The sequence below is a fragment of the Corvus moneduloides genome, chromosome 23 (genome assembly GCF_009650955.1).
Source record: "Corvus moneduloides isolate bCorMon1 chromosome 23, bCorMon1.pri, whole genome shotgun sequence".
NCBI lineage: Eukaryota > Metazoa > Chordata > Aves > Passeriformes > Corvidae > Corvus > Corvus moneduloides.
The window spans coordinates 4,288,606-4,302,073 of NC_045498.1; the positions used below are offsets into that span (position 1 = coordinate 4,288,606).

The window sequence follows — 13,468 nt, forward strand, 5'->3', positions numbered from 1 at the left end:
CGTGGCCCCACGGCCCCACGGCGGAGCGGGGATGCCCATCCACACGGGCACACGCACACACTCGCCCGCTCTCACACCCCGACACACACTCGCGGCACCCGGACACCACGGTCACGGCTCCCCGCGGCCCACGGGCGCCGTGGCCGGGCTGTGGGGTGGCGTGTCACCGCGGATCCTCGCGGTCTCACCGTGCCACCCGCAGGATGCCGGCCGCCCATCGCTGGGCGGGACGTTCCATTGGCAGCGCGTGTTTTGCGTGGAGCAGAGCACAAACCCTTCACCCCCAGCTGCAACACGCCGTGCTGTGTGATCGACATCAACAAACACAACCCCACACTGCAGTTAATTTAATTCCACTCTTCCCGCCCGGAGCTACAGCTCCCTTCATTTTCATTTTTCCTCTGAATTCCCACAACTCAGACCTCTTTGATTTCCAGGTTTAATTAACAATGCTCATTAAATGAATTTTTATTCATTTCTTTTAATATTACCCTGCCACCTGTCTTTAGGAGGCAAGGGCTGATCGTTTATTCTAATTTATTTCTGTTAAATATGGCATTTAAGGGTGGGAGGAGGGATATGCAGAGGTATAGAGGGTTGATCCATTCAAATCTCTTCATCCCACTCAAAAGCGCTTCAAGGACGCTGCTCCTGGAAGTTCTGTATTTATTTTCCACCAGATCCATTTCATTTGCTAGGAAAAATTGGATTGGACATGCTGTATTTTGCAGTTATGTTCCAGTTCATTCTTAATGTCCCTCGCTCGTCTAGTCCATATAATGTCAAGTCTTCATTCATCTGAAAGAGGTGAAACTGTGCAAAATCCAGGCAGGAAGGGTTGTGAGTCGGCCTGTACAGAACCGCAGGCAAGCAGGAGGATGGTCCCTGGCAGCAACTGGGAGTGAAGCTGTGTTTCCACCCAAAAATGAGATAGAGCAGAGGAAACCTGCAACACTGACAGACAAAAGGAAGGAAATACAAAATGCAGAGCTGTTCTCTGCCCCTCACGGAACATGCTGGGCAAACTGGGGTCATGGGAACACATTAGGCTGGGGCAGTAGGCCAGTGCAGCCTGGAGCTGGGGACTGTAGGGCTGCTGGGGGCTGTTGCCCTCCCCAGCACAACACAGCGGTGCTCAGGAAGGAGAAAACAGAGGTGCAACAGACTCTGGGCTGTGGGAAGCCCCCAGCAGCTACCCTGCTCTGCCACCTTCTCTCACCTTCTCTGGAAGCACAATCAGCACCTTCGCAGCTCTGGGGTCCTGCCCAGCAGCACCCTCAGAGCCCTACGAGCACCAGAATTGTCCTTGCAAGACGTCCAAGACCTGCCTGAGTTCTCCACTGCCCCAGACCCTCTGTACAGTGCCTGACTGATGATGAGGGCAAACCAAACCCCTGGGCCTCTCATGGACAGAAGGCACGCATTAAGGCACCAGTGCTGCTGATGAACAATTATTCACTTTTACCTGCTCTCCCGAGGTCTCAGGCAGGGCCCAGGACTGTCATACAGGCGGCTGCCAACACACTCTCCCAGCAGCTGCCTGGTTTTGTTACTGGTTCAACCTGGCCAGGACAATTGCTGGGGTCACCTGAGCACAGGAGGCTCAGACACAGCTCCCCATTACCTGTTCTTTAGCATCCCTGTTGAAGGACCACACTTCCAGCTGTGCTTGTGTTTTGCTCTGCCATACATCCTTTGTGTTTCCTAACAGTGACATGGTTCTGCTGAGGTCCTCAACACAAGAGCTGCCCCCTCGCCCCCCAGCTACAGGAAGCATTCACTGTGAGTCTGGGCAAGGTCTCCACCCCAGGGACCACTTGTTGCACATGGACCCAAGCCAGAAATCTCTGAAAAACTGGTTTTGTAACAAAGGTCCCAGAGCTCCTTCCCAGGAGATCAATGTTTGCATCGGCACTGCCAGGAGCATGTGAGGGGCTTGAGGCAGCAACCTCTGCTCCTGGGGGTCAGCAACAAACATGCGGTGGAGCAGGGCAATGAGAGCACTGAGACTCAGGTATGTGAGCAGAGCTCTTCCCTAGTCAAAGATGAACCAGTTCTTCTCCAGAGGCTCAGCTCCCATCAACACCTCAGGGAAATACAGCCTGCCCCTATTAATTCCCACATCCCCTTCCCAGAAATCCAGGCGGGGAAGGAATCTCCTTGCTATGGGTCTGGAGAGCCAGGCAGGGCTTTGGGGAGATCAGGGACCCTGCTGAGGGGTGGGCAGGGAATGCGGCAGCCCCCCTGCTGCTGCTCAGACCTCCACCCTCACCACCCCTCCTACATCTCATGGCAAGAGGAAGGGGGCTACGTTGGGTTCTGACAGCACAGCAGCCAAGTAACAACCTTATGAAATATTTTGTTTTATTGCCAGTGCTTTTGGGTTGAGATGAATAAATGCTGTAAGATAATGGATGCCATGGTCAGGTTTGCAGGCATTATGACATTTCAGCTGTCAAAGAGAAACAGAATGTGGATCTGCTCCTCTGGGGCCTTGTCCATCTTGTCGGAGCACAGTGAACGATCATCTTGCTCCTGGAGATCTTGTCCTGGTGTTGGAAACGCACTGGGAGATGAAGCACAGTTTGCTCTGGGTGTTGCTGGCTGCAATCCCACTCCATGCTGGGATCTCAAACACTGGCAGAGAGATGATGCCACATCCACCTCTCTGGCACCAGATCATTGGTGCCCACAGATGCCAACTGCCAGGGGCAGAACCTGTGGTTGGGCTTGCAAAGCTCAGGGTGGCTGAGGACACTCTGCAGCCTTTGAAGCCTTGGCCAGGTTGCTGGGGCACCATCTCCCTCGCGTGGGCTGAGCCAGCTGGGCGTGCTGGAGCCTGTGGACTGGCATGCGTGGAGCTAACAGAGATGCCCACGTGGCAGGAGGCCTCCAACAGCTCCCGTGCCCTCCCCTCCTGAACGTGCAGTGCTCACTGTTGATAGCACTCAGTCTCAGGGAGGCAAAACAGTCCTTTTGGGGGTGCTCTGTCTGAGAATGTTTGCAAAGTGTCCTGGGACAAGAGAGCAGTGATATTCCTCAAGGAGCTCTGCCACCTCCACTGGCATTCAGCCTGGTAACATCCCAGAGCAAGGTGGGACTCTCACCCCTTCCTTTGTCAGCTCAGGAGCAGTGAGAAGCTCATGAGGAGCATATTTTGTTTCATGCAAGGAAACAAATACATGACAAGACGTCAGGGTCTCAGGGAGGCTCCATCTCTGGCAGGGCACGGATGGTCCTGCTCACAGCTAATGTGACTTTCCATTGAAGGGTGTGAGAATGAGGCACAGGTGCTCCTCTCTAGGCACCTGCTGGTGGCCAAACCCCACTCCCTAAGATGTGGGGCAGGATAAAACTGGAGGACTTCCCAGGCTCTTGGTTTGCTCCCAGGTAGCCTCTCAGGGAATTAAAGACCAGCAACCAAAGGCCTCTTGGTTAGGACTGTGCTAGTGTTGGAACTGTGGAACTGTTGGAACCAGGCAGGATCTCTGGTCAGGTGTTGTGGGAGCTCCAACCACTGCCCACGGGGATGAACCACAGCCAAACCAGATCAGCTGCCTACAGTGAGCCCAGCACCGCACTGGGAATAGCAAAGCATCCTCCTGGTGATACAGGTCCTATCTCTCATTAGCACTAATTAGTGGATGTCATTAATGGGAAGCCCACACCCTTGACCAGAGGCAGAAGAGTGTACAGGACTGGAAACACTTGAAGGTAAAGGATTTGAGGGTTTGGGTGTTTTTTCTGACACGGCATTGTATTCCTAACTTTTCCTGCTGGTGTTTCCCTGCGGTGCAGGGATGTGTTCCTGGCAGGCTGAGGAGCCTCTCCCAGCTCAGCTCCAAAGTTCTTCTCTTTTCCAAGGCCAGGAGGCTCATTTGCCTGTTTGGCTCGCGCCGCTCTGCTGGGAGCACCTGCCTTTGTTCCAACTTGCACCGACTGCTCAGGGCTGAGATGAAAAGATCTAAAGACACTCTCCCTGAGCAACAGCCTCCTCTTCAGTTGTGTAAGGCATTCGCTCTAATAAAGCAGTGAGCCAAAACCACGGGGTAAAGCAGGAATACAACCAGAGCCAGCCCTCCTTTTGAGGCAGCTTCGTGCTTGATTTTCCCTTCATCAGACGATTCCACAGCCCCCTTCAATGAGTTCTGATCAGTGCCCTGGGCTGGCAGCAGAGCCGGTCCCGGCGAGGCAGCAGCTCCCAGAGAACTCCTCGGCTGACACCTGGTGGAAAAGCAGGAGCAGGGAGCTCCGCTCGGATGAAGCCTGCCTCGGCAGCCACCCTGGGAAACATCCTCGGGATAACGGGGTACCCGAGAGCTGGAAGACCAGGCTGTAAAGCCAGTGCTACAAGTGATTTACTCCACGCTACATGTGGCCTTTCTCTTCTGTAAAGCAAAGTGTTCCTCGGTCTCTGGGGAGTCAGAAAGGGGAAATTCACTCATTTTGGTTTTCACACCCTAACGGGAGCCAAGGCAGACTGAATCCTTCACCTTGCAAGAGTGGAAAACTCTGCCTGTACATCCCATCCCGGCAGCGAGAGGGAGCAAATAGAAAATCCCATGGATGTGCTTTGTGCTGGTGTTTTGTGCTGGGCAAAACAGGCAAAGCAAGTGGTGCTGGGAAGGTTTTCTAGGTGTGAACTTGGGATGACGGCACCAGAGGTGGATGTGAACAGGGGGATCATCCTGCAGCACAGCATCAAGTCACGAGGAGTTATTCCCAATGCTATCAGTAAATAACAAAGATTTTCCCATTCCTGCCTTTTTCAGGGCTCTATGTGTAGTGCCAAGTGATTTACTGGTATGTGCAGGACTGACAGAAAATAAGGTGAAAACCTGCAGGGCTTACTGTGACAAAACTGTGACCATATTAACAGGAGAAGCAAGCATCCCGTCAGGGCCCTGGGCAGAAGGAAATCCCAGCACTGGGAAGTTGGAAAAACAAAGCAACGAAACGTCTTTAATAACAAAACAGGCTGTTTTTACAGAGAAATCCTCACAACAGGTCGAGCAGGGGCTTGGGGAAATGTTCCAAGGCAGCAGCAGTTCTGCACATCGATGTGGACAGTGCTGATCACACTGGGCTCTGCTGCATCACTCCAGTTTTGTAACGTTTGGTCATTTAAATGGGTTTTTTTGAGCCCACCTGGCACCAAAGGGCACAGCAGCAGTGCTGAACAGACCTTGTGCAGGTGTCTGGTTTCATTTCCCACCCGGAGTGCTGCTGCCTCCTCCCTGCTCAGCCAGACACTGTTCCAGAGCTGCCATTCCATACAGATTGGCCCACTCGGTGCCATGGTGGGACAGGATCACACCCCTGCACTGCTCGCTGGCTCTGGCCAGCTCCACGAGCACGGCCTGGAAAGCGGTGATGAGCTCAAAATCCACAGAGGCTGGAGCGACGCAGGACAGCAACTGTGGGAGTCCCTCCAGCCAGCGCGCCTGGAGAGCAGCGTCCGGCAGCCAGGGGAAAAGCGGGATGCAGCCGGCCAAGGCCTGCATTCCCAGGAACCAGAGCTCACGGATGTCATCCCAGGCACTCACGTAGGGGGGTGACACAGCCACGGCCAGGCCATCGCTGCTGGGGTCTGCCTGAGCCGCGTGGGCCTGGGAGAGGAAGCGAATGGCAGCTCCAAAAAACTCTTTGGCAGACTGTGTTCCCTGAAGGGCTGGAAGAAAAAGGAAATGAATGACACAATACAGTTGGCTCACTCAAAGAAGGGCCTGTGGTGGGTCTGTGTGGAGCAGGACAACATCATCCTGCCCTAGAAGTCTCCTCATCCCAGCACAGCAGCTTGCTGAATGGTCCGTGTATTCCTTGCTCCTGCAGATTTTTGGTTTATCACTTTTCCAATGACAAACTGGAGCAGTTTCCCTTCTATTTGCTTTCTCCAGCCCAGCTTCCCAGCTCCTGGTCTCTGCCCACACAGCACAGTGTGGGCTTTGCCAATGAGCTTCCTTTACCTGCTGACCCTGCAAGGATCCTGGCCATCATCAGGCCCAGAGTGGCAACGTTTGCTGCTAGAACCAGGTGATGCTTCTGGGGCAGCAGAAGTGGAAGAGATTTCAGCAACACATCCATCAAGGAAGAAAAGGTTTTGTCTCGCCTAGAGAAAAAATAAACCCTTTTTGACACATTTCCTGAGCAGAGCCAGAAGCACCTGAGAATGTCAAGGTTAAACACAGCACCAAAAATGTAATGAAATTTGGGTTGAAAAAGGGACATCCCTTTTCAGTGTAGTGTGTTAACAGATTCTCAAGCTCGATGCACAAGGCACACTTTCTTCCCACTGCCAACTGCAGAGCCAGCTCCCACAGTTCTGTTACCTGACTAGGTCTGGAGCAGTCACAACCAGGTTAAGGAAAACCCCACACGTGGTCTGGAGACTCATTTCAGCGCTCGTCAGGGGCTCTGGGGCCGACGACTCGGAGGTCAGAACCTCCCACTGCCGCAGGAAGTACTCACACAGCAGTGCTGGTGCCCCTTCGGAGATGAGGATGTCCCAGGGCCTGTCTTCTGCTGTCAAATGGCAAAAGCCAGGTAGCAGAAATCTAGAAGGGGAAAGAAACTGGGAGCATGAGGTAGAATGGGTCTAAACCCTACATTTTCATCCATCTTGGAGGAAAAAGCCCCATGGATCTAGTACTGCAGGGAGAATGAAAATAGAAAAAAATATTTGAGCAGGTTTGTGCTAAAATGCAACAAACTTGCGCTTAAAATGCTCACCTTAGAGCATCCTGGGGTAAGGCAGAGCCCTCAGTGCTGACCAGCTCTGCCTGGGGAAGACTCAGAGCTGGGCTGCCCTCCTTGAAAAGCTTCCTGGCATACTTAACAAGGAAAGGCAAGAGGTCACAGATTTCCTGCTTGAGGGAGGATGTCTCTTCTGCCATCCAAGCTCCAAGGACTCGAACAGAGGCAAAGATGAAAGGATCTTGCAGCTCCTCCTGTTTAACCTGCATGAAGAAAGCAAAGTGACACGTTATTGTCACTGTACATCAACTACCACAGGTCTGGAAACCACAGTGGGCCAAGAGGCAGAGTTTGCTCCACAGAGAGACACCCCCAAAATCTGTTCTTTGTTAAAAGCCCTGCATTACCTGTCTCAAGTAGAATATTACAGCTCCAAATGCCTCCTCCATAATCCTCATGAGCTGCATTTTCTGCACATTTTCTAGCAGAGGGTTCTCTTCCCTCAGGCACTCCTGGATCCCCATCTCCACAAGGACATAGCAGGCTGTTACCACTTCTTTCTTCCCCTCCACCTCCACAGCATCTGGCTCCTCTAGGGTCAGGCGGACCTCCACACAAGCCAAGTTCACCAGCAGGGCCAGGAACTTGCTGCCAGCACTCCCTGCTGGGATCCACTCAGCCCCACAGGCCTGCACGAGGCTGGCCGCGAGCTTCAGAGCGGGGTCCCGCTGCGACTGGCTGAGTTTGCTGCCCAGAATGTCAGCCAGCCCCTTGTAGAGTCTGCAGATGCACTTGGAGCCCTGCGAGTTCTCTGTCAGAAGAGGTGACAGGGGGATGAAGTGAGGCAGAAGCTCACACAGCTCAAATTTGGTCATGTCTTCAGCCTTGAGAAAGTCACCAGAGAGCTTGCTGAGCACAGCCAGGAGCTGTGGGGCATCTCTCTGCCAGCACTTGGCATCTGCTACGGCCAACAGCCCCACAAGCAGTGTGAGGGCACGGTCAGAGCCGTGACCGCCATTCAGGTAGGCCTGGCACAGAGCAGACACTGTCCCTTTGGTCACCAACTCCCTGGGGCCTCTGGCCGTGGCCAGGACAGCACTGAGGCACTGGTACACGTCATCAACCATGGATGTGCTATCTGGGTCGCATGGGGAAAGCAGGATGTCATTGAAGGTCGGGATTTTGTTCAGGATCTGGGAGTGCCCAGCTAGCTCTGGGTCGGTGCAGAAACAGGCCAGCAGGGTGAGGCCGAGGGCACGGAAGGTGTGCGGGGGGCAGTCGGCTGGGGGCTGCCGGGAGGTCAACAGGCGGGTCGGGAATGTGAATCCGATCGCGTCGAAGATCTGGCGACGGATCTTGGCATCCACCTCTCCGGCTCTGACTGCTTTGGTCACCTGCGAGGCAAAACAGGAGTGAGTGTGAGCATAGCAAAAAGATTTGGTACATGTACCGGATGGAACAGGCAAATCAGAAGCCAAAACAACTTTAACTAGTGCAGGGGAGTACCCACTGAGCTGGCACTTGGTCCGAGTACTAATCCAGAGGTTTACCACGGTGTTCCAAGACTGTGGCAGCACTGACTGACCATCCGCACACCCAGGTCAAGGCCAGGCTCCCTTGTTTCGCTGAAGGGAACCCCAAAGCTCTGAAGCAGCTTGCTCCGAGCTCCCAGTCCCCACCTCCCCGCGTCCCCCGAGCACTCCGGTGTCCAGCGGGGTGCTTGGCCTCCCCCCTACCCACTCCTGAGGCGATTCCGCGGTTCCTTACCAGGAGCAGCGCTGCGAACTGCTCGCTGTCGTTCCTCGCGTCTTTGAGTACAGCGAGGCACCGCTTCAGCGTGGCGTGCCTGTCCCCGGAGTCCGAGGCCATGGTCGGGAAGCGCGGCCGAAGGACTAGAGGGCAATACCGGCACCCTTCCCGCAGGCCCGTCCCTCGCCGTTCCAGCCCCGTCCCTCAGCCCCGTCCCTCAGCCCCGTCCCTCAGCCCCGTCCCTCGCCGTTCCAGTCCCTTCCCTCACGGCGCCCCGCCCGCGGGCGCGCGCCGCCTGCCCCCCCAGCCAATCCGCGCTCCGCCTCCGCGCCGCCGGCCAACCGCGTGCCGCCTTGTTGGGCGGTGCCCGAAGCCGCCGCCTCCGCGCGGAACTGTGGGCAAATCACCTGTGGCTGCGCGGCCTCCGCGCCCGCCCCGCCCGGTGCGACCGGGAGCGGCGGGGGAGCGAGCGGCGGGGACCCGCGGCTCTGCAGCCCTGGCACTGCCCGCACGGCCGGACCCAGCTCTGGTACCGGGAGCCGGCGGTTCAGCTTCCGGGTGAGCGTGCGCGGGCGCCGCCATGGCCGCGGGGCAGGAGGCCGCGGTGCCCCCGGGCCCACCGCGCTGGAGCCCCGGCCGTGCCCGGCGCCCGGTGCCCGCCTGAGCTCGCCGAGGAGCCGCCTCACTTCGCCATGCGCCCCTGGTACGTACCCGCCGGCGGCACGGGGCGCCGCCGCCTCTCGCGGGGCCCGGGCCCGGCCCCGGGGGCTCCGTGCCGGGGGGCTCCGGCCGGGCAGGTGCGGGGACCGGGGGTCTGGGGCGGCGGAAAGTTTCCTCAAGGACCTGTTGGCTGAGCGGGCGCGGGTTTACATCTCCCCCTGTGAAGTTTTCCTCCCGTGTCTGTTCCTGCTCTGCTGCGGACGGTTGAACGCAATTTCTCGAGGTGTAACAAGCTCGGAGTGCTTGAGGAGCGCTGGTGGATCTGGCTGTAACAGCATTCCCTTTGGATTCTTCGGAACTGGCAGATTTAATGCCATTTAGTGCCTAATGATGCTTCATTGCTGCCTTAAAATAGATATTATTTATTACCTGTGAAATAATTAATGTTCTCATACCGCATCACCTAGAGATAATTTACATTTAATTAGTATATGAGGCTATTAAATAGCCTTTGGCGTTAGAAAGGCAGAGAAGTTTGGTGATCCCTGCCCTGTGGAGCAAAACAAGAAGCAAACCAGGGCGTTAGCTCCCGGTTTCCCAGCGTTGCTGTGCTCTCGTGTCTCTGTTTCTGGCTGGCACCAGCCAGCACGGACGTGCCTGCGGTGACATCGCCAGGCAGATGGGCAGGGGTTGTCAGTGCCTGTGTTATCCTTGCGCTGCTGCCTGGGTGTCCAATCCTCAGGCATGCTTGAAACTGAAATTTCCCAAATGCCCGTTTGGAATCCAGTGGACAGCCACTGTGATAGCAGATGAAAAATGGGGTCTGGAGGAGAAAACCACAAGTGACAGGCCCTCTCCACTCAGCACTGAGAGCTGTGCCACTACAGATTTCATTTTGGTATCAGACATTGATAGTTCCTTAGCAACAGCTGGACTAATCACAGTAGATAAGCCATTCCTTTTCCTCCACAAGTGCTCTGTTCACTTTGCACTCTCACTGGATCTGTGCAGGAACATTTCAATTGCCGTGGGATGTTTTGTGTTTCATACCCTGCGTGTTTCTAGAACCCTGCTGCTGCCCACAAAGGCCATGGAGAAGAGGTTGGAAGCCAAGTCCAGCATCAGCGCCCAGTTCCTGTCACGACACTGCCTGGGAAAAGCTGCGAGGGAGCTGGGAATTCTGCAGCTGTTCTACCTGTGCACTTGTCTGTGTGCCTTGTGCTCCTCTGCAGGTGATTCTTCTGTTCTCTCTGGGACTGTGTGTATGGTTTTTTATGGTATTTATCCCTCTTACTTGTTTAAAATACTCTGAGAGAAAAGTGAAATGATTTGCTGGTAGACATTGTGGGGTTGTGTTTTTTATTGGTTTCCTTTTTAATTGATTTTTTTTAAACTAACAACCCAAAGCCATTGTTTTTTTTTAAACTAAACAAAACACCACCCTTAGCAGTTACTAAATGAGCTCTCAAAAGCTAGTATCTCAGAGAGAGCTTTTTCTGACCCTAATTCTTGACAAAAGGAACAAGTGATAATCTGGAAAATAATCTAATTTAAGGAAAGCAACTTGGAAAGGCAGGAATGTTTTTTAGCCCTAAGATGTTTAACACTCTCCCCAAGAGCAGTGTGTCAGAAGTCTTTATTTGCCTACAGGCAGTGGTTATGTTTGTTTTTTTAATTTCCTGTTCAAACTTGAGTAACCAACCTCCTGCTCAAGTAAATAACCAAGTTAGTGGTTTGGATGGAAGTTTTCCTCTGATGCATTGTGTGGTGTTTGGTTTGGGAAGGGGCTGGTTTGCTTTGTTTCCGAGTAACATGGAGGTGTTCTTCAGGCAGCTGCAGCGTCCTTGTTGTGTTACTGGACCTTCCTAGACAGTTCCCAGTGGCAAATTTGACTAAGCTAATGAGCTGTGTGACCTTAATCAGCTAATTTAGACCCTGAAAAGACGTTTGTATTCCTGGTCCTAGCAAAGGGTTGCATGTTTGAATGGTGCGTTTCCTTGTCAACTGGGCTTCCTGCATGCATTTCCTGGCTTTAATAATTTCTTGGAAGTTTAGAGTTAGAGCTCCTATGAGACTCCTAGAGGGTGTTCTAGACAGTGTTGGTTGTTTAAGGGTTGCTCTGCTTGGAAGAGTTAAAGCCAGGAATCAAAGAGTCATTACAGTTGGAATGGTACAAGTCTGAGATCATCAAGTCTAACCATTAAATGAGTGAAAATTCCGTTAAATTAAGGTTGTTGCGTGTGCAGAAATAAACATAATTATATGGACATAGTTACCCTGATGTAGACACTTTTTCCATTGCAGAGTTTTTGTTATTTTGGGCTTGTTTGTGTCGCTCAGGCAGCAGAGTTTGTGAAGCTGAGGAGGAGTTATGGCTGCCTAGAAATGAGCGTGGTCATGTGGAGTTACGCAAGGGGGACTGTGTTGACATAACTGACTGACGTGTGGCAGGTTTAAAAGGTCCACAGAGTCAAGTCTTTAATCATTAATCTGCTATCAGGCAGGATTAACTGCCCGGGCAAGTCTGTGAACTGGAGATTATTAATAGAAGCTGTTCCTGTGTGTTCCATTCCCCTGCTGCTCAGCAAAGCTGTGAGCTGCATCCCTGGGACAGGAACTCCTGAGTTCCTGGGAAGAGCAGTTTTCTCCACTGACATGACAAAAACGATATGGAGAAGTGACTAAGCACACCCACTGTGCAGGTGTCTTGTGACTTGTGTGATGCTGAGCTTAGCGGGGAGCCCATCCTCAGGAATGTTCCTGCTTTCCACAGGTGAAATACAAGTGTAGACTCTCTTTTGTCCCGGGGCACTTAGAGCTGTTTGAATGTTTGATGCTCACCAAAGGCCATGGAACTTGAAAATGAAAAGTGAAAATCAGTATGTCTCTGTGGAAAATTCACATCTGGAATGCTAGGCTGGCGTGCTGGGAGTTGTCTGTTCACTTCTGTCATTCCTGAGAATTATCTGAGTTTTAAGCTGTCTGTGTACAGCAATTCAGAAAAACATACCGGCTCATTTCAAATAAACATGTCCTGAGTGGGCATTAGTAGAGTTCTAGAAATGAAATGTGGCCAAAATATTAGTCAAATCTTGTTTTAGCAGTGTGTTAAAAGAGAAGCAGAATGCTCTCAGCATGGTAGTGTTGTGTCATCTGGGCTAAGTCATGGCTCTGATATGCTGAGGAGATGCTTCTGGGGAGTCAGGCTTTACGTTTGAGATGAATAAATATAATACTTGTGTTATGAAGTGATTTGTCACAAGGGATATCTTCCCTGGGAAGATTTTTCTCTTAAATGTCTCCCATTCTGTGTGTGCCTCAGTTCTAAACCTGGTACTAGAAAGTGCTGCTGAATTTCACTGCTTCTATATCAAGCCTTAATTTGAGTGGTATGTGTGAGCCGGAGCTGACATATGAGGAGAGATGGATGAGCAGTGGTTGAGGAGGAGGAGGAAGGATTTTAGGAATGTGGGAAGCAGCATATTTCCCTCATCCACAGGATATATTAGGGACAGTGATTCACCTTTAACAGAAAGGGAGTTTTATAGGCAAAACGTAAGTCTGAATGGATAAGATCCTGTTGAAATTCACAGGAATGGTGTAATTCTTCCATTTGTTACTGTTTTTCCAAGTCTGGAGAGAGTGCGTGTGCATACACGTGGGTATGGTGTGTACACACGTTCCATACTCTGTTCTAATTCCAGACCCATCAGGTTGGTGCCAGGTGCTTGTCCCTGCCTGTGACTATGGCAGTGGTGTCAGGGACTGGCTCTCCAGGCATTTCAGGTGTGATGAGGTTGGCTGTTGCCCTGGGCACACAGATTCTCTGTCTGCTCTCTTTCCAAGGAAGTGCTGTGTGTTGATGAGGTGTGACAAGGGTGCTGAGGATTTTAAAGGTGCTGATGTCAACTTCTCTTGCTGTTGAACATTTGCAGAGTTTCTTTTACACTTCATTGCTCAAGTGAGGAGCTTCTCCCCCTTCTGCACCGTGGTGGGTTCAGACATCCTCAGGGAGCTCTGTTCCCCATGACATGGTTGCTAATCTCAAGTTCATTCTTGATCAGGATATTGTAATTTAAATTCAGACATTATTTTAATGGGGAAAAATATTTCCCATTTGTGTTGTGTTCAAGAACTCCGTTCTTGACAGGGAGGGAGCCAGATCTGGAGCATATTCTCCAGCTGCACAACTCCCAGTCCAGCAACACTGTTTGTAAAGTAATCTTCCAATGACCTGTTATCACTTGGATGCTGAACACAGCACAGTGTAACAGTCCCATAGGTCATTAGGCTATTTTTAGGGAATCCTTAATCTGAAGAGCTCTGAATTTTGGAAGCCTTTAATCCATTGATCCCTGCAAGCACT

At 52.5% G+C, this 13,468-nt stretch overlaps 2 protein-coding genes across 4 annotated transcripts in view; one reads left to right on the forward strand and one right to left on the reverse strand.

Annotated features, from left to right (window-relative positions):
- Positions 1 to 4,932: 4,932 nt before the first annotated feature.
- On the reverse strand, positions 4,933 to 8,683 carry NCDN (neurochondrin). The gene is made up of 6 exons (XM_032132160.1): positions 8,461 to 8,683; positions 7,101 to 8,087; positions 6,730 to 6,956; positions 6,330 to 6,554; positions 5,967 to 6,109; positions 4,933 to 5,671 (listed from the first exon to the last, which is right to left on the reverse strand). The coding sequence occupies exons 1-6, from the start codon at positions 8,560 to 8,562 to the stop codon at positions 5,205 to 5,207; spliced, it is 2,151 nt and encodes a 716-aa protein (XP_031988051.1). The 5' UTR covers positions 8,563 to 8,683; the 3' UTR covers positions 4,933 to 5,204.
- Positions 8,684 to 8,852: 169 nt separating this feature from the next.
- Positions 8,853 to 13,468, forward strand: part of KIAA0319L (KIAA0319 like) — a 30,078-nt gene continuing 25,462 nt past the window's right edge. For 2 of the 3 annotated variants that reach the window (XM_032132157.1, XM_032132159.1), the window contains exons 1-2: positions 8,853 to 9,145; positions 10,168 to 10,334. In XM_032132157.1, the coding sequence (XP_031988048.1) occupies positions 10,193 to 10,334 (142 nt within the window). In that variant the 5' untranslated portion in view covers positions 8,853 to 9,145; positions 10,168 to 10,192. Of the gene's footprint in view, positions 9,146 to 10,167; positions 10,335 to 13,468 lie in introns of those variants that run through there. The other variant, XM_032132158.1, reaches the window with a different exon arrangement.